General features: G+C 36.9%; 1 protein-coding gene across 2 annotated transcripts in view; it reads right to left on the reverse strand.

Annotated features, from left to right (window-relative positions):
* Positions 1 to 15,613, reverse strand: part of LOC103476925 (A-type potassium channel modulatory protein KCNIP2) — a 98,342-nt gene extending 82,729 nt beyond the window's left edge. For both annotated transcript variants that reach the window (XM_008429677.3, XM_008429672.3), the window contains exons 1-2: positions 15,475 to 15,613; positions 15,275 to 15,374 (exon numbers count right to left, since the gene is read on the reverse strand). In XM_008429677.3, coding sequence (XP_008427899.1) covers positions 15,275 to 15,347 — 73 coding nt within the window. In that variant the 5' untranslated portion in view covers positions 15,348 to 15,374; positions 15,475 to 15,613. The remainder of the gene's footprint in view (positions 1 to 15,274; positions 15,375 to 15,474) is intronic.
* Between the last annotated feature and the right edge of the window lie 6,327 nt (positions 15,614 to 21,940).

Consider the following 21,940-nt stretch of genomic DNA (forward strand, 5'->3'; position numbering starts at 1 on the left):
CTGAAAATGACAGCTAACGCTAACCAGGACGTCGCAGTTCAACTGGAGAGCATCAACGTTAGACGCGCGACGTTAGGATCCGACAAGAGACAAAGACAACAGGTAGGTTTAAATACACAGGGAGGGCAATCAGGAAACTAAACACAGCTGGGATCAATCAAAAGGGAGGACAGGACATCACAGGGGAACGGCACAGAAAAACCAAGAAAAAAATACACAAAAACACAGATCGTCACAAAAGCAGCGCTTGACACAAACAGCAAGATAAAAAGTAAACAAACTCCAATTCAAATTCTAGTCAAAAAGCACCATGAGACACCTGCAAGTTTCTTCATTTTCTTGCTTTTTGTCCCACTGAAATGATCAAATGAAACAAATTTCAGTAGCAGATAAGAATAACCAAAGTTATTGTGTAAAAACAACACATCGAGAACAAAGTGACACTTATGACTTTGGAAAAAATATTCTGAACTGATTAGATGAAAGTGGAGTTTTTGTAAGGTGCGTGTCCTATTACCACCTGTACTAAATTTCAGAAATTCAACATCATAAAGATTGTAAAAAATATGCTGCTGCTGTTGCATTTAAAACTATAGAAAAAGATTTAGCAGAATGTAGACTGTACCCACTGTGTATTTGTTTTATATTGTAAAAAAATGCCTGGCAGAAACATCCTATGATTTCCCTTACAAATAACCTAAAACTTGTTTTGTGAAACTCAACACCAGAGGAATGATTTAAAAACAAATATGGTTATTGGATTCTACGTTTACTCGTGATACATGATACAATCTTGGATGTTTAGTGTTTCTAAAAGTCTAACAGCCACAGACGGTTTGAGGTATGAATATTCTGGTAGGAAACCAGAAACGTTCAAAACCAGACCAAAAATATTAAAAAAAGATAAATAGGCCAGGTGAGCAGTAATTCGACAAAGAGAGAAAAATGGGACGTTTCCCTTATGTCAAGTCCAAACACACTGCTGCACACTACATTTAACACATTTATTGGCAGGTTGAACCGTTGTAAGAATCAGCCACTCATATTAACTTACATAATAAGGATTTATGCCCAAAACTCATCTTGTTTTTCTTCCAAGATGATGAGCCAACTCAAAAATGCTGCCACGCTTGTACTTTGATGCCAGAAATCCAGGAAAGCCTCTGTCTCTGTTGTGAACAAGCGGGAACAAAACAACAGGCCCATATTTCACTACGTGGAATTTGTGTGGCCCTCATTAATAATCGTTACCCCTCTTAATGACTTTTTGTGAACGCAGTAGAACGTGCTCGTCTGCCTAATTTACACTCATTAAATGCAAACATCTTGAGCTTATGAAAGCAATCCTCAGACAGGTGTTAATTCGGGACTCTCCAAGTTTTAATTATGACATTCATTAAAAGTTTTTAATATTTTTTTAATTACAGTTGGTTTCTAGATGGTAAGCAGAAAGATTTTTATTTTGAAACAGTTTTTCTTTTTATATACTGCAAATGCACCCATTTACTAAAGCATGAAATTAATGTCACTTTTTTGTATGAAGATTAGTCAAAGCACTGAAATATGTAGAGAAAGCTATCAGATAGTATATTAAAAAATTATGATGTTGCACAGAGAATATTAAACTCAGACATCAATGCAGTGGGTTATGACCACCCAAGACCAAAGTGATAATAGCAATTTCTTCAGCTACTCTAGTTAACAATTAAGATTAATATGGTGACTTACCCATTTAAGAGGAGAAAGGTGTCAAGAGAAATTGTGTCTCAGAGCAATAACTTGGAGACATAACAAATTGGCACGCTATCAAAGAAATGAAACTGCATTGTGTCAAGCACAGTCTGCCTATATTTCAACATAGAAGTGAATAGCCACTTGAGATGAAAAATGTCATAAACAAATATACAATTGAGCAAGACACTCCTTGATAATATTTAACAGATTATTGCCTACATTGCTATGTTAAATCATTCAACACTCACAGCAGATTTCTCACATGAAAGTTTGGCTCTAAAACATCCCCTAATCCTAATGTTACACACAGTGTAGTAAGAATATTGAGAATCTGTCATTTATTTGGCTCAGACACCATAAAAAACTGCTTGAGTTTGTCTTCATAGGTAAAGGATTCATGAAAGCAATACACAGACATCAGAAGAGGTCTTGCATTGACAGATAACACATACAAGGTAAAACATAGTACAACAATACAGAAACCTTTTGCTAATAGTTTAAAGAATACCTAGCTCACATAACCTGCTGTGTGAACGCAGCCAAAGAGTGCTTTTCTGATTTTCTTTCTGAAAAGTTTGTTTAAAAATCATCTGCTTTAAAAATCGTGTCAAGTGTAATTTATGTTTTACCCTTAAAAAAATATTTAAATAAGATTTGGAGGTTTAACAACCCCTAAATATATATATTTTTTATTTTCCACCCATCTGTTATCCATCAAGTTATTTTCATAAATATAACATGTACAATTATTAACATCCAACATCCTTTGTCAATCTTACTACTAAAACAAATCATAAAGCAGGAAAACATGAATGTCACTTTCTGTTCTTTTTTAAAACTTAAGTGTCTCTCTTTGTTTCTTTTTTGTACACAACCTCAGGTTCAGAACCAGATTTACTGTCCGAAACTGTGTTACTGCTCCGGGCCGGTAATGATCCCATCGCTGTCAAGGCTGTCACTCCACCAATCAATCAAAGTTGCCTTTGTTGGACTTTGTGAGCCTCTGTCAATGTGTGTGCTGATTAGCGGACTCCATTCACTCTTCTGAATCCCTGTGCCAGACCGTGGTGCCCCGGGAGAGGCACTTCTGGAATGCCAAGTTGCTTTGTGAGTAATCGGTTTACAGGCGCCGGAGGGAGAAAGCAAGCGGGAAAATAGGATTTTCAAGCCCCACAGTCAACAAGCAAACAACCAGAACAAGCAAGTGCAAAGCAGATTATTAAAGCCAACTAATTTAAAGGTATGCATCATTAGATAATGCCAGAAACTAGTTTGGTGTGTCAGCCTGAAAATACAGCACGGTTTAAGTCTGCACACACACTCAAAAAGTTTAGTGAAGCTGAGCACATTATTCCTACATCAGCAGTTTACCATTTCTCAAAATCCTCCTTGCACACAGTTGTAATAATACCTTGAACCAGATAGCCTCCGAAATGAAATTGGTTTCATTTTCTGCTACCTTGTCAGGGTGTGCATACTTAGCTGGTGGAGAGTTCGGCTGACTTCAGCGTCTCCAGGGAAAGATAAAGACCGGGCTGTCAGGAATTGTCTCCTCTGACAACCTGGCCTCAGGCTGACAATACAGCGATGATGAAGGAAGTCGTTTTAAGGCCAGGGCGAGGGCAGCGAAGCCCTGCCAGGGAGCTAATGATGCTGGCTTAACAATTTCTGCTCACCATGCAACGTGCGACATGGGGAGCAAATTCAAATTGGATTTTTATTATCGATTTTATCTCACTATTACAATTTATTTCCAACTCATCTGCCTTGTCAACATATAGTCAAGCAGAAATTACCAAGGCCAAGTGCTGGAGGAACGCATATAAGTCCTTACATTCCAGTACATAATACAGTAATTGAAAAATTTTCAGATCTGTCCTCTGTATGTAATATTCTTTGGGTATTAAAAGATAAGAAACAGTTTTATACCCCAAAGTTTATTGTGAATACATTGAGAAACACAAATATACCTCATTTGTATTTAATTCTGAGGATTATTTGGACTGGAAGCAGTCCCCTAAAGATTTTTTTTAATTAACATATAAAACTTGATTGTTCCTAAAAAGTTATAGACAACATGTTTATTTAAAAGTTAAATGTATAAATTTTATATATTAAAAAAACACTCAGTAACTGAAACTTAAAGTAAATAGTTAAAATATATTAACTATTTAACGAACATGTATATGAGTGCAAGTACAGTTAATAATTGTCCTACTATTGTTTTGTCAATCATTTTTCACACCTTTTTATAATTTTCTCCAATTCAGATTATGAAGTATCTTGACAGAAAATCTGTAAAACTGAAGACATGGTTATTGCAGTTTGTAGCTTGTTCTCCACACATCATTTTATTGTAAAGTAATATTTTTCCCCGTACCTACCAATATATTAAAACTGGAGTATTCTAAATGTGTGTGAAAATATTTGTTTTTTCCTAATAAAAACTGTTTACATAAATTAGAGATGTAAATGCATATGAAATTTACTTCTCCCATGTAAATGATTAATTTTGACAAGCCACCAATTCCCAAATGGTAAGCTATTTCAGTGTCATTTGACATGGAATAAAATAAAACACCATTTTTATACAGTTAATACAAACAGTAAATATTGATTAATGAAAACTTATTTATTTGCACACTGCATATTTAACAGGCAGCATAATTATGACCGACGTTTGGGATTTTCAATCCAAGTTAAACTTTTTCAAGCAGCAACATTACCTCTCATTACTACTGTCCCAAGTATATCTTGACCAATGGACTCATTGGCAGATATTGATCCAACTATTCCCACTGTGCTCCCTTTCTTGACGGTGCAAACATATATGTACCTGCTCTTCGCTTCTGTTTTTGCAGCCTTGTATTGTCAGAAAAAATATGCTTGAAAATCAGAGTAACAGTTTTAGCAGCACTGCTCTTATTTGATTTTTTTTCATTATTCCATTTACATCATTTCCTACTCTGGTTTTTAACACTTTAGGTTTTTTTAATATCAGCAGTTTTTTTGTTTTGTTTTTTTTTTGTTTAATAAGCGTTGCTCTAAAGGTTTCCAATGCTGCTGTTGGGGATCAGAAATCAGATGCTAAGGATTGTGACGCATTCACAAGCATTACCTGTAGATTAAAAAAAGAGTTCATAAATAAAGGTGGTGATAATAGGGCCTGTGTCAGCATGGTTACTAATTTGTGCAGTTAAACTGTCTCCATACAATACAAAGCACAAAATAAAACAGGAACGATCAACCACAGCCATAAACAAGGCGTTTATAATGATGCAATAATGGGGGTCCGGCTTGGCTCTCATGCTGTGGAAAAGCAACCCCTTTTTTTTTTTTTACAGAGCCAGTTAAGAAGTGAAATTGATTTGGTGGAAAACCCAAGCTGAGAATCTATGCAGTATTGAAAAGAGGAAGATGGGAGAAACCAGATGCACCAACAAAGATAAACTGAAGGATGTGGTTAAAGCTACTTTCTCGACATCTCAGCAGAGCCAAAAGATGATCACCTGCATGATGTTGTAATTAATGCAAAAGGAGCCTCGACCAATTAGTCAGTGCATAGTCGAGCTATATATGTAGCTTGACATTTTTGCATCATTTTTATTGTTCACTGTATAAACATAAATGTTTTAAGTAATTCCTGGTCATCTGCTGATTAGTGCATTCAGATGGTGAAGTAATCATTAATTTGTCATTTTTTGCATTAGTGTTCATCATCACACAAAATCAAAAGATGATTTTCTATAAAACCAAACTTTTGTTTTTGGTTACAGCTATCCTTTACACATTCAACCAGACACACACACACACTCTCCAGATAATTTGGGAAAAACATTACACTTGTTATACATACCCTTCAGACATCCTCCACACTAATATAGATGACTCCTCACACAGACTACACACACAGCAATCACTTTTCTTGCAAAAGAAAATACAAAGAGGAGAGTTTTAGGGGATTTTCTGTTCTTTAGACATTTATATAAAAGGATTGAAAGGGTATATTGAAGGACAGTCGTGTAACTTGTACATGCAGCATTGTACTATTTGAACATCTACTGTTCCTCATACTGATGAGTTACTCTCCATCTAATGGAAAGTGGCTGAGCTAATGGACAGAAAATCATCCTCTAATGCATATCAGATGCTGTGACTGACGGAGCAGCGAAGCAAGAGAAGGGCCCACAGTGAACGACACGGGGCTCTGTCACAGTTTGACACGCTTCCTGTCAATCACTCAAGTTGATAAATGTCTCTGACGCGGCCCCAGCATCGAACAAAACAAGCAAAACCTCAAAACAAACGTTTTCTTTTATCCACGTTATTCTGAAATCTTTCTTGGCTAATTCAGTTTTCCAACTCCATTTTAAAACACCTGTTGCTTTGATCTTCATCCTGCCAACTACATTCATGTCCTTGCTGCCTGCACACATTTCTGAATGGATGTGTGTGCAGAGAAGGAGCCCAGAATAACAAGAGGTTGTGCCACTACGAGAGAGGGAAGCGGGTCTGATTTTAATTAACGATCGTCTGGCCTTCCGTAGATTCTATCAAAGATTAAATCTCGTTAGGATTGATTCTGGCTTCCCACCCTATTAAGCTACGGTTGCACTGTGGTTTCACACAGCTGGACAGGAAAGGCAGGATGAGGGTCAGGATGCAAGTTAGAGAACTGACAATGAGACAGCAAGGAACTGACACAGATACGTGGGGCAAAGTAAACTGCAAGAAAGTTTGTTATATATATATTAAATAATATCAAATATGAAGTAAAAGGGTATATTTGAGACTGAAACAATAAGGATCATAGGGAGACAGAATTATCTAAACGAGCCAAATTTTTCAAGAGTCGGAGGAATCTTAGCTCTGAGGATTCTGACTGCTACTTAACAATAAACATAATAGAAATAGTTGCTCATTACCAGAATTTGATGGGTAAGAAGAGCTTTTAAAGCAAGACATAAAAGACAGGGTCAGGGAGTGTAATTAAGACTTGGCAGACAAATGCAAATGTACCAGTGTCTGCATCTCAGCTCTTCCATGTTGCCCTTTGGCTCTGCTAAATAATGAGTTGAACAGACTTTAAACAAGTGAAAAAAAAAAAAACTTTTCTACGTAATTAAATAGCTTTCCTTTATGATGAAGCAATTAAATTGATGGAATTTAATCTACGAGAGGTCATCATAATTTTCTGGAGTTGGAGTCTGAGTCTGATTTATTCTAATTTAGTTTGTGAAATAACATTGTTAGTCTCCATTGTTTCAGTTTTTTTTTTTTATTAATTCTGAGTCAGAGTCAGTTTTGCTAAATTAACTTAGAAAAAAAACTAATGAAGACGATCGCTGAGGCAGACGACATATTGCCGCCATCCACAGCGAAACAAGGCCTGTACTAACATGGACTATTAGGTAACTCAGGAAGAATAAACAGAAATGCAAACACAAAATTGACAAGCCAATTTACAGTCAGCAAGTGTGCTCAGAGACAGTGATCTTAATTTGTTGAACGTTTACGAACACAACATTGGGTTTGAAGCACGTGGAAGGCAGCATCATGCTGTGGGAATGTTTTGCTGCAGGAGGGGTTGTGGACTTCACAAAATAGATAAGAGAAGAATATATGGAAATGTTGAAGATAAATTTTAAGACCTCAGTCAGGAAGTTAGTTTGGACCTGAATGACTGCAAGTAAAAAGGTAAATTAGTTTCGATTGGTCAAAGAGAACAAAGTAAAGCGTTAAACTCAGTCCTGTTGAATACTCGTGTCCAGAAAATGTGCTTGTGCACGAGGGGACCTGCAAACTTTGAGGAAATTTTAAAAAAATATCTCTAAAAATGAAAATGACTTCAGTCATAATTCTGGCTTTTATCTAGGATAAATGATTTTTGGATTTCCCTTAGGCCAGCTAATAAAAAAATTCAAACGCATAGAATTTAAGTGCAGTTTGTAAAACATCAAGTCCTGATTTACTTTTGAATTATGTTTTGGCATAATTACTGCCTCTTTAGTTTGTATTCAGATCACATATGGCAAATGTAGTGAGCAATAGCACCAGGAATGATGTCACAGTCTCATGTTCCAAAAGTAGCAACACATTTAATAGATTTATATACAGCCAATAAAAAAATTTATTATTTAGCAAAACTAAGAAAAATGTATGTGTTTTATTATGTAAAGATGTTTCAGTGCGAGTCCATAAGACACGTTTCTTGGTTGTGGTTTTGAGAGAGTGCCATGTTCACTTCTTCACATTCTTTATCATCCAAATTCTCTTTGCCCCCTCAGTAATGTAACCACTGCGACAGGGAAACCCAAGTGACCTATTCTAAGTACCACTCCATGTAGAGATTGTTTCATGTCAAATCAGTGATTCCAACCTCAGCAGAGAGAAGGTCCTCAATGAGACAAATGCACCACGGATGTCCTGGCACATGCAATACCACATTATTTCAAGCATTTTAAGGAGCACCAGTGGTCATTAAGATTCTTGTTGCAGCAAAACGTGTCGAACCAAGATCTCTTAAAGCCATCTATGTTCTGGAATCAGCTCACTCAACCAAATTAAATGTAATGTAGGAGCAGTTCTTTCTGTCACAGAGCAGAGGTTGTCATGCAGCTTCCAGGCCGGTGAAAACATTCACCTGGACAATTTTAGCTTTGCTCATAATTATCTTTCTTCATCTAAATCAGTGGTTCTTAACCTGGGTTCGATCAAACCCCAGGGGTTCGGTGAGTCGGTCTCAGGGGTTCGGCGGAGCCTCTGCCGCGGAGTTAAAGACACACTTGTGTAAAGTCGTGATGATGCCCCGCTTTGCCATCACTTGCTGCAGAGGATCACGTTACATAACTTAGCCAATCAGAGGATCACGTTACGTTCGGGGTTGCTACTGCCTCTAGTGGCGGGGGGTGGTAACACAACTAATATAATTACATTACTAAATCAGAATACCGCAAAGTCTTTATTATTTATTATAAACTTTTCATTCTCTTAAGAATGTAGAGCTAATTAAATGATCTAAACGAGACCTTAAAGTGGTTCCAGTTTCTCTCGATGGCCAACTTGTTGAAACTGTGGCAAATTTTAAATACCTTGGGTCGTTCCTGGACAGTCAGCTCAACTGTGCTGAAAACACTGACTATAGTTTGAAGAACTGTTCTCAGAGACTCTACCTTTTAAGAAGACTTAGTAATCTAGGGGTGACCCAACTAGACTCTAGTAGGGTCACCCATATGTCTTGAATTTGGGGAAAAAAATCATATTTTATTTATCACTACAGAAGGGTTCAGTGAATGCGCATATGAAACTGGTGGGTTCGGTACCTCAAAAAAGGTTAAGAACCAGTGATCTAAATTAAGAGTTCCTTGACAGATATATGATGGTGCGCTAGGGATTATTGTCTAGCCTGTCTAAACCCTGACCACTCCATCGTGTCTCACAGTCATAGGTATAAACAATTAAATGTGCAATTATCCTTCAAATATTAAGATTCAAACATTCAGACATTTACAAATAAACTACAAGTTTTACCTTTGGGGACATCTTTAACTAAATTAGGTCACATTTATAAAATTTCCACCCCCATTTAGTTCTTATGAAGACAGAACAAACATTTCAAGTGGAGTAAAAAAATGGCAAAAACCAGTTCAGTCACCAGGGTAAAAATATTGCCACTTCGTGTTCTTACAAACCTTGGATATGTTAAATTTCTGAATGACGAGACCCTGCACATACTCAGTTGTCAAACGCTGGAACTCTGTCTGACATTTCAGGTTGTCGAGACTTGTCTCTAAGCCAGGCATTGGGAAGGGGAATACTCAACAGTCCAAAAGGGAGTGCAACACTGTTGGCCAAAATGAAACTCAGAAGAAAAGAAACAGTGACAGTGACAGGCCGCTCCTCAGGCATACCTACTGGATGTGCTCATAGTTCACACAATCACTTGCTGCCCTCAACATAAAGACTGTTTGTCAATGAGACTTCTGTCACATGATCCAAATATTGCAATAAGGAATACACTAATGAATAAACTCAAAAACTCAGTGTTTGCAACTCATTTAACTATCTATAGTTTATAGAAAATTTAATTTTACAGTTTGGGCTGTAGATTAGAGATGCTCCGATCAGACGTTCAAAGGTAGGTGCCGATTAATAGATTCCTTTTGGGTTAGAGATGCCAATTTCAGTTTTGACCAATTCCAGTTTTTCTTTTTTAAAAAGACTATTTCACATAAAACAGAACATGTATCACAGGTTCATTGATAGAGTTAGTAGTTCTGAATTGAAACCTTACTTTGATCTAATTGCAGATAAGCTAAAAAGGGTACTTTAAAGTACATGCTATGTATTTATACATTCAAAACAGTAGGTGATAGTTTTGATGCAGTTAATGCATTGTAAAACAAAAAAATTTAGATTTCAATATTTCATCTAAAAGTCATTGGTCAGAGCCAATAAAATGTAACCAGTTCCAATCTCAGGATAATTTTTTGTTGCATTTATTCTTTATATGACAGTAAAATGTATAAAATATCTATCACGTTCCTACAACTTACTTATATTTGCACTAAAGGTAAGGTTGTATTTGATTCATTTATTTGGATTTGTGTGGATAAAGAAATGTGCTAATATACCACAAATATACCACAAAATATTGCATCCAAGCACGGACTGCTTGGATGCAATATTTAGTCATAGCATGAAACATATTTCCAGTGAAATCCATTCACACTCCAAATGGCTTAATACACGCCATATTTTTTAGATGAGATGATGAAGCTCAGAGAAGACATTCAGAAAGTGATATTCAGCAATAACAAACTGACTACAAGATTTCTTCATATCGTGCAGGACTTCAGCTGAGGAAAATTGTCTACACAAAAGATGTACTACTATAATTCAGCTATGGGCTACTCGCATACTCAAAAAAAATACTTTAAGAGCACTAGCCATGGTGCGTTCAAGGACTGGACTAAAATTATATTCAAATTATCAGATTTCAGTTCTCTCTTCTCGAGCTACTGATGCATCTTTGTTGAAACCCTATGTACATATTCTGCAATCATGCTGCTCAGACAATTGTAGAAGATGTGATAACAGAAAATATAAAGTCTTAAACTTGCATGAACAGTTTCTGTCATGATAAGCACATGATTTCAACATTAAAATGTTTAACTTGATATTCAATGTATAGTTTTAGAACAAAACAAAAAATTACTACCGAATGGCTATCAACCAATTCTGATAGATTTGAGGTTATATTCTGGACTCAGAATAAGGGTTGAAACAAAAGCTGCAGATGGCATAAGATATTATGTGTGCAGATGATATTAGCCCTAATTGTGGCTTGTGGGGTGAAGGAGGAGGTTACTGCACCGCACGTCTATAATTACTTCTCATCTCTCAACCAGCGCTATTACAGACAACGGGGAATGCCATGCTAACACACATCCTGACACATGCGAAGGCACTGCGGAGCTCATTTCATTACGGCTCGGCAACCTGTGAGGGAGTTATTTCTAGAGGGGCTACATTTTCACTCAAATTGGAATTGGAGACCACCCACACTGCCTTTAGGCAACACAGGTCAGCTTTACTTTGAGCACGCATACACACACTCTCACTACACTCACAAGTCGTTGGTAAGTAAGAGGGATGACTCACCTGTAGCGGTTCTTCCCACACACACACACATGCACACGCACGCACGCACAGAGAGACAAAGCCACCTCCATGTTCACAAACAATGCGCTAACATCATGCTGCAACACTTTTTATCTTACTTGGGACTTACATGAAATCAACTGTCATATGCAAAAGCACCAATTTGAGATCTTTTTATAAAATGTTGTTTAGTCATCTTTTTCTGTTGTTTTTAAGTCATATCAGAATTACCTTAATGATGTCAGAGGGTTTTGTGTGTCGCTGATTTCCAGCAGTTCACAAAGAATAGACTTGAGATTTCAGCGAGTCGCAGAACTAAGCGGCAAACCAGAGTAACACAAATTATTTATAAAACGTTCCCTCTGCATAAATCCACATGTAGGTGCTGTGTTATACAATTTCATTAGAAAGTCTGAGTTTCCTTTTCAGAATATGTTTTCCTTTATAAGCCATGTATGTTTTGTTTTTTTAAATCAATATTTTTTAGAGAAGCAATGATGTGGCTTTTCATGGCTGTTACTGATTTTGCTCTCAATTAATGTCTGAACAATTCCTGGAGTTTTTGCCAGTAAACCATTAAAAAACTGTGTTGCATCTTCTTTAAGCGTAGTAGTGGTTTTGAACAGGGCTGAGTATTGTTAGGAATCTCACACTTCAGTTTCGATACTTTAAGTCACAATTTGATTCAATGTTGATTCAATTAAATATAGCTTTAAGATACTTTTAATATTTGTTTCATAAGTAATATATGAATAATTCATTTAATTAGCATTTAATCATTTAATTAATTAAAAGAATAATTTTATGTATTAGTTGTTTTCTGTTGTGGTTGTGTATATGAGCAAGAAAGAAAAATACATTATATATATTTTAACAGTGTACACATTAACATTTTTGAGCTGTAAAATATCTGAAAATAAAACAGTTGCAAAACAACACATGCTTTTGTTTTATTGAGAACAAAAGTTATAACATGACAGTAACGTATTTGAATTGAAGTGTAGCTAAGTGTAAAAAATTCTCCTTGTGGAAACTGATAAAGCATATAATTTTTTGAATTATTTTTAAGCATTATTTGAAAAACAGAGACATCCTGAAACTAAACAGCTGTTTGCCAACCACCAGTAAAAACAAGAAGAAGCAGCATCAGCCCCTATATATAACAACTACATAGTAAAACTCCTGAAATTCTGCTATAGCTCTTGATTTTTGTTTGCCTCCCCAATATTATCACCATCTAGCCTTTTAATTATTTGAAGACAACCCTGCAGAAATCATTATGTTTTTAATCTTATACTGAGATTAGGTGATGATTTATGTGATTTGTGTTGACAAGATCAAGTGCAGTATGCATCGAGAGAGCAGGTGAGTCTTAAATCTGTTGCATCACTCAAAGAGGTTAATTTTACAGTTGATGCAATTAAGCAATATGTAAAACAATAAAGTAGAAAAAAGAACACATGTAGCACTCAAATATTTTCCCTTTTTAGGCATTTATCAAATTAATGATGTCAGTATTTCTGAGATCTGTAGAGAGCATATTCAAAATATTTGAAGATAGAAGGAAAAGTGTTTTGATCAACTCTGACCACAAACTGTTCTCGTGCAAAAAAACTAAAGATAAAATGTATAAATTAGCACAAATCACATCATGTGTGTAACTCATTCAAGCTTGTTCTGAAACATTGGAGCTCCTGGTTTCTTTGAACATTTTATTTAGTTTAATGGCTGTAGTCACTCTCAATATTATGCTAAATGAAAAATATACATACATAATCATGTATGTCAAAATTACAGATTCAGTGAATATTGAGGCACTTTGCCTCACTATTCACCTGTAACCTAAGAATGGCATATGCACAAAACAAATGAGACATGTTTTTCCACATCTTCATCTACAACTCATCTCCTCTATATCGACTTTTGTTGAGAGCAAGCCTTAATAACCACACAAACCACCAGGGATAAGCATGCTGGAGAGTTGACAGTGTCTTACAAAGATGAATTGACCATGCTATTCACATCTTTGAAAAAGTCATTAACTCTGCAAGTAGTAAATTGCTCCAGCACCATGAGCGACTTAGTGCTGCTCTTTCACATTCATTATTCAACTTTTAAAAAAGCATTATGACTTCATGTGGACACTCGCACACGGGAGACCGGCTGTTAAAGCAAGGTGGATTGACCTAGTGTGTATGAAACAGGATCTGCATCTTATTACAAGGACAACGTGAAGTTGCATGACATCTAAAATGTTTGTCTCTCTGTCTTCATGTCAGTCAGTCTGTCTGTCTGTCTTGGGCTCCGTTCACACAGCAGGTCAATTAAGATATTTTGCTGAAATCTGATTTCTTTGCGTGATCCTTCATACTGCTAATTAAATGTGATCGCAATCGGAGTTCTGTGCGAGCGATTATGACTCCAAAGTGACCCGTGCGCACAGAAGAAGAATGTTGACGTCACAACAGCACAATGTTTATGGAAGTGAAGATGGACGCCACCATCCATGGATGAATTTTAAAGCAACCTCGGGGTGCGTATATAGAGGGAGATTACTCTCTTGGACAATATTTGATAGTAAACATAAACATCAAAAAGGGGTCCTGTTTTGGAGATGGTCTGATCCAGCTGCCCAGTGATCACAATTTGTCTCTTGTCAAACTCTTGAATCTACACTTGCCTGTCTTTCTTGTTCCTAACGTATCACTTTTGAGGAAATACTTGCTTAAGTTGATGCTTCTTTTATCCCAGTCACTAAAAGGAGAGCTTAAGGAAGATTTAATCAATGTTACTAATTCCACCTGCAATTTTGATCGTCTGCCGGTTAGAGTGAAAAGACGCTTTAAATTCAAACCTGTACACACTCTCCTAAAATATTTTATATTGTATGCTATAACCATTTCACTGTGGCAAAATAAATCAGAAATAATAGAAAATTCTTGCCTTTGTAGATCTCTGATCAGAAAACCCCTTATAGCAGAGGTTGTGCACAAAAATGCACTAACAAAACTACTTGCCTCCACAACTCCTGAATGGAGAGCTCAGCTCACTCAGTCAACAGGCTACCTTGCTGGCAAAATATGAAGTTGCCCATTACCTGGTCATGACTTTTAAATTATTTGAAGTCTCATCTACTATACCACAAGTGTAGACACACCACAAACATAGTTTCACATCAGGAATCTGACAAGTTGGGAAGAGGTTTTCAACCCATAGACAGACAGCACACACGCACGCAAAGTTAACCACTGAAATTAACTAAATCGACCATTTGTTTGCAGCTACAGCGTTCATTCACGAAACATCTTTGTCTCTAATTATTGCAGTGAGAAAGAGTGGGGAAAATTCACTGGGATTTAAGATTTATCTTTGAAGTGAACTCCCTAAAAAACGTAGAGGAATGTGGTAGGGATTCAAGTGTTTTCAACACAGAGCGCCTTACACACAGACAAAAATAAAAGGTGGTCTCCCATAACTGAGCCAAGCCAACATGATTCGCACTTTATTACACAAAATACTCAAAAGAAAAGAAATGCATCACTTAACAATACGTACATCTCATGCAACACTGAGAAAAAAGATTCAATATAGTAACTTATAAATAGATGTCGTTTTGTTGTTGTTTTTTAGTAAAATATCTAAAAAGGTATAACAATTTAAAAAATATAGAGGACTAAGACACAATATGGAAGCCGCACATACTCTAATAAAAAGTAGTAATTAGCTTAATATTAAAAATCATCATTTTAATTGCCCATGACATATTTTTCCTTTTTTCATCTAATTGATATATGACTAAAGTTCTTGTTAAAACAACTAAGGCTATCGGGTTATATTGAATCTTTTCCCACACGGTAAAATTTAAAAGTTCACTCACCCGTCAGCTGGTCATAAGATCCATCCAGCTCTCTGGACTCCGACAAGCTTTGGTCACGGTTCTTCTGCTTCATATTCCCAGTCTGCACCGGTATGTGGAACTGTGGTAAGCAGTTGACAGATTAGTGTTTCTTATTGGGGGGAAAAAAAAGACTTTTGAAATTTCTCGTTTTTGTCAGAAGACGGCTGCAAGTACACTACCGTTAATAAGTCATATTTGAAGTGCCATACGCGGAAAGCAGGAAGCTGTGTGTTTTATTATTCCTTGTGGCTGTTGCTCTGTGCGCTCTCTGCTTCCACGAGCTGAGTGAAGCAAGCGCGCGCTTTTTGGTCTGCACTCTCACATGGATCGGCACGCGCGCAAGCGTATGGGCAAGAGACAGAAGCAGAGAGAGAGAGAGAGAGAGAGAGAGAGAGAGAGAGAGAGCTGTGAACGCAGATAGAGCTGATCCGACTTTAGATCTCGGAACATCTCAATGGCCTAATTATGAATGGCGATGTTTTGAATCTCATTTTCTCTTTGATATACAGATATACATTTGGTTTTGGCCATGCAGATTTGTCTTGCTCATTATATTGGTTTTCCCTACCTCTTTACCTCAATATCTAAATCCCCATTTACTCCGTATGTTTCTCATTGAGTCAAGAGATATGCTGTATGTTTACAGAGACATCAGCAACAGCAACAAGCAGCACACTGCTGCTGCCAGGCAGAGGTTCTGTCTATTTCTGATCTATAAATACTCACATGCTCTGAGAAGCCTTGTCTCTATCCTTCTTCCTCTCATCTCTTCTTTACCGCTTTACCTCTCATACTTTGGTAGGTCTATCACCAATAACCTTACTTTTAAAACATAGGGGTTTTTTTACATCATAATCAAGCACCATCAACATCCACAGTTATCCACAAACCATCAAGATTTGGTGGCAGTGGCCATTGAGGTTTCAATTTCCCCAAGGTTTAGTTGATGCATCATTGAAAGGCGACATGCCTGAAGATGTAGACGTACACTGACCAAAACCCGCAAGAAAAGTTAACTCCAATTTGTTCACAATTATATAAATAAGTCAAAGAGTTTTGGGGATTCCAGTTAGTTGAGCAATGAATAAATACCTAAATAAAATTACCTATGAATGAGTGAGAGGAAAAATTAGGTGTTTGTTGAAATGCTTCTGCAAAACACCTACAATAAAGGGCTCCTTTACAAACTTTGGCACTGAAAATCTGTAGCTTGTGGAGAGCAAAATCAATTCAGTTTAGTGTCAAGAAATTCTGGGAACAAATCATTACTGTCAGTGAATGAATGTGATATGAAGCTACAAACAGGACACTGATCCCAACCATACATCAAACTTCACCAAAACTAGTTTCAGAACCCCACCAAGAAGACCATCACTGATAAATCTCTAGTGGGACTTTGAAGAGGCACAAACCCAAGAATATTTATGAACTGGATGTCTTTGCCCAACAGGAGGTGGCTCAGATTGATCAGAAATGCTGCCAGCATCTGGTGCCTGACTGTGAATCACATTTGCGGCAGGTCATAACAGCAAAAGGTGCACTACTAGGTACTGAAACACTTCTCATGTGGGGGTTAAATAATCTTGAGACTGCAGTTGTAATTAAAAATGGCATTTGTGCTTAATGTGGAGAAACCACTTGTGATGTTAATAGCATTAGGGTATTTAAGTTGTTTGTATTTAATGTGCTCAGTCCAAACAGCTGCTAGCTTGTGTATTTTGCAAGTAAACCTAATTTGCAATGATCATTCCAATTTGAATTGGTCTCATGTAAGTTTCCAGCTAATTATGCAATAAAAGGCTCCTTGAATGTGGCAGACGGTGCAAGAAGCAGAATAAGTTACAGATAATATTTGTGCAAGACAAATTAAATGTGAGCACCGAAAGAATAACAAGGCTGCTGGAGGGAGAAGCAGACAACTGGCTTGTAGGGAAGCAGGATCTTTGAAAGAGAACGCTAAAAGACCTTGTCTAAATTTTTGCAGTTTATGTTTGCTACTCACATTTTCTGAGTTTCATGCTTCAGTTCATCATAACCATGGGGCTCTCTTCTCAACCAAAAGGAGACAAAAGTGATTCTCAAGACTTCACGCTGCAATCGGTCCACTGTATTAATTTGCAGCTAAACTAAGGGAGCTATTTATCTTCAAAGTAAGCTAGAAAAAAAGAGAGCAAGTGAAGGTGGAATAACAAAAGTGGCTTGTCCATAATTAATTGAACTAAATGTTTTCAGGGCTGTAGTTTTTAACAATGGACTAAACAGAATATTAATACATGAGATCATTATTGAATGATTATATTAGCAAGATGTCAATTTGTGTTTAGGCATCTGATGTTGGTATAGCAAAGAACATAATAATACTGAAAAACTGGTAATTTGTTGAATGCAAAAACCCAGCTCAAACATCAGAAATTCGATTTTTCTTTCTCCTGTCTGGTGAAATACGTGACTTCCAGGTTAACATTTAAACTTTAAATCATAATTCAAACGTTTTGCTTATTTGCATTCAGTAAAATATTTTTGTTCACGTCAGGGGAAACATCGGGAGTGACTTACTGAGCAATTCAAAGTCACAAAAATAACACAAATCGTAGAGGTCAGTGAGGAAGACACTGAATATTTTACATGTCATGATGAGATGTTTGGTAACACATTATTCATGGTTCAGAAGTGTTGAGGTGGCAGTATTCCTGGAACCACACACACACACACACACGCACGCGCACACGCACACGGACACCATATAAAGATATTTAACGTGTGTAAATAGGAATACAAATAGATTTGTTTTTGAATAAAGGAAAGCAAATCACTTTGTTTCTTTGGTCTTATTTGATTAGATTTTAGAGAGAGCATTAATAGTGCTCTCGTACTTTATCTTCATGGAGGCACTGTATATTCTCTTATCACTGGCTTGGACATAATTATTTTGAATTTGAAAACATCATTTGGTTAAAATGCACAGAACATCTTGTGAAACAGTTGAGAAAAATGAATAATTTGTTGGATTTTTCTTAAAACTGCTTTTATACGATGTGGCTGCAAATCTGATATCTGCTGCATTGTACCTGCAGCAGACATCCGTCAGAGAAATATTGATTTAGAGAATGACATATTTCTAAGGGGAAGTCAAACTAACAGCCACACTAAAAAGAACCCACTTAGGAAAAATGTCTGATGGCTAAAACACCTTCAGCATCATAAACATTACAGCTTTTCAAGCCCACAACCCATCAGATTTAGATCATACACTTGCTCAGACAGGCTAATCATATCTTGACCAGATCAAAGTGTTACACAGCACTTGGTTTTGGTGAAAAACAATTAGGGGAAAAAAAGAAAATCAACCGATATGAACAAAATGTACTGTTAAGAATTACAATAAATCTACATTTGAGTCATTTGTATTTTCCATAATGCTAAACGGGTACAGACAGGTGAGTTGGCTAATAGTGAAGTGAAATTCATACTTGTTTTTTTTTGTAGCGTATTTAAAACAAAAACATGTGATTTAAGTGATGCACAGCATAAAAACACTAAACTGATATATAAACATATAAGAACAACAATGAGCATATAAAAATAATTATTCAAATTAAATTAAATAAACAACAGTTTATATTAAAAACCAAAAGATACTCAATGATTTTCTAAGCTGGAATTGTTTTAACAGCTCCAGGCTGAAAATAAACTACTTTCTACAAACATTTTTATGCACAACTCCATTTAAAAAAAAGGAAGCCTTTGAGTTTATTTACACAAGCAGTTGGTCGTCCCTCTATCCAGCTTCATGTCAAAGCTGCAGGTCTTATATGAACACATAGCGGCAAACAATAACCACAAAATCAGCTTTTTCTCTCATCTAATGCCAGCAAAATATTTCACAAATGCAGACAATTGGATAGGGATTGGATTGCTGTGCGTGTTAAATGAAAGGAGACAAGGACAGGTCGCTTCTTAATGAAGGAGAGGAGGAGCGTGCCAGACTGGAAGATAGAAGAAGCGGGGAGATCGATTTATGGCGCATTGAAGGGGATTTAGTGATTCACAAGCAAAATAAAAAGAATTAGATGGTCCCTGACGAGGAGACTGCAACTGGACAGTTTGAGGTGGACAAATCTAGATGCATAGTACCTGTGAAGTCTGCTGCTTTTCTGTTAATGAGATTTTTGTTTCATAATTTAACATTGCAGAAGAAAAGGGACACCACAAGGTTGTCCAAACTCTGAGGTCTGAAAACTGTTAAAAGTCTTTGCAGTCATTTTACTGTGTTGCTTGAATTTCAGCTGTGAACAAGACTAGACAAACTGTCTGGATTGATTTTTTTAAGTATTAATGACTAGTCATCACCCTACCGTCTGTAGACTGCACAGTCTCAACTGATAGGCAACCAGACAATCTGGACTTTATTTACTTTGCAGCAAAATAATGTTAAGTTTTAATCTTGGCAGTTCAGTATAAAACAACCAGTTCTACAACCACATATTTTGCTTTCTTTAGCTCTGTCCACACAGACACAATTATAGGTGCATCAGCAAACATTTGCTGTATTTTACGCTGTGCATCCACACGGATTCACCATCTCAGGAAAACAGAAACGATCATTTTTGAAACCAGGTTCCGGAATGGATGACATTCAGAATGCTGGCTTCATATTGGCCATGCGAGTGGTGTCATTTTTTAAATGGTAACGTTGAGGCTCCACCTCTTTCTATCTTGCATGTGGCTCACTCTCACAAATGACAAACATGGCGCGTTTGGTGTGTTTTTGTGTCATTCTCTGGCAGTGTACAATGCCACCAAACACCTATCACATCATACATGGTGCTTCATCCTGTCTTGTGAACATACTTTTTATTTTAATTATTTATGAAACAATGCGGGGCTCATCTAAGTTTGTACAAGGCTTTAGTTTTTCACTCTTCAGAAACTTCAGTATTCGACAGTACTGGATCATTTGAAACCATTTCAAATGGCTTTTTAAGATAGCAATGCAGATTTAAATTGTTCACTCCTCTGAACGAACTGGGTCTTGGTGTCAGAAAACTAAGGGAGCCAACAGCTCCTCAAGCATCATTCATATTCTTTATTAGAATGCTCCTTTAGTTATCTCATCCTTCGCTGCTTCAACATCCTATCTGCATAGATATTCTGTGCTTAAGATGTAGAGGCAATTGCCAAGAAACTCGTTATCCATTAAAATCTAAATAATTAAATTATTTCATTTCTCCTTTCCAGATTAATTTGCTGATGTCTTCCTTTGGCTGATAGAAGAACAAACAGGGCTAAAAATGGGAGCAAACATTGTCACAACTTCTGATACCCCAGAAAAGTTATTTAAGTAGCAAGTACCACTCCTTGATCAGCAATATGTATACATCAGTCCCTTTCAGTCTCCATGGTAACCAGTTTTTGCATTGGCCCATGAGCATATCCATGACTGCCTCAGGTATGCGCCACAGTTTTAAGATATCCTGCAGCAGATCCGTTGCTTTGATGTCTTGATGTAAGAACGTTGGCCGTCATTCCTCCAGTATGATTCAGACAAGTTTCAGTGGAAGCAGTTTTACCTTCAAGTGCGCTGCATGTATACTTGAGCTGTCAACAATCCATCTTGCATATTTAGTGGGAGATGGTAGCGCTGAACATGGCCCGATAGCAACAGATCAGAATACTCTTGTAGCTGTAATAGATTCTCAATGAGCTGCACCACTCCTGATTCCTGACTGCAGGAGAAAGGAAAAAGAGCTCTGATCGGGATTAGAATCAATTACCAAAGACATATGCCTCAATTATGATAATCTATAGCGGATAAACTCTGAGATTAAATAAATTCCATTTCAAACAAAGTTAGTAAATATCCACATCATTAATGATAAAGCCTGTGAGATGGCTCTCTTGCGAAGAATTTACATACCCACAGTAGCTTCTGCAGCAGGATGTCTGCTGAACTTAAAAGTCATTGAGTCGTTGCATCCAAGTACACCATCCTTAATACATTTACAGTGTTTTGTTCTCATGCTGTAAATGTACCCTTACCATACAGTGTATTTTTTGTATTTACTATTTTTGTTTTACCTCTGTGTTAATCTGCATGCCTCCATTTGCTTGTCACTTTGTTGCTGGTACACCTGAATATCCGTATTAAGGCAAGATAAATTATTTCTGTTCTCTATTGAGTCATATTCTGCAAGAGTCCAACCAGAAGGCCTTACCCCCTACTGAGGCCATTTTTTAAGGTAGGTTTCCTACCTGCTCTTGTCTGATTTGGCATTGGTTCCTGCTGTGGCAACACATGGGGGGGGGATATGCCCCAGAAAACCTTGTGATTCCTGGAAAGGTTCCCTCAGAGAAAACACACATTTTCCCATCATCCTTTTAATCTGTGATCCACAAATTCTCTTTATGCTTTCACAATGAACTGAAATATCACAGAGGCATTTCTAACATTACAATCCTGCAACATCAATGAGCTGTAAGGGTAAGGCTGGGCCGAGGAGTGAATGTGTTGCATTTATATGTTAAGAAAATTGTAAGGCAGTAGCAGCACAAGTTCATGTGTACAGAGAGCAGAGTCACATGGTGATCTTTCAGTGTCTGTTAAAACTTAGAAATACAATAATCAGAATCTGATGCATTCAGCAC

The sequence above is a fragment of the Poecilia reticulata genome, chromosome 15 (genome assembly GCF_904066995.2).
Source record: "Poecilia reticulata chromosome 15, P_reticulata-male-v2, whole genome shotgun sequence".
Taxonomy (NCBI): domain Eukaryota; kingdom Metazoa; phylum Chordata; class Actinopteri; order Cyprinodontiformes; family Poeciliidae; genus Poecilia; species Poecilia reticulata.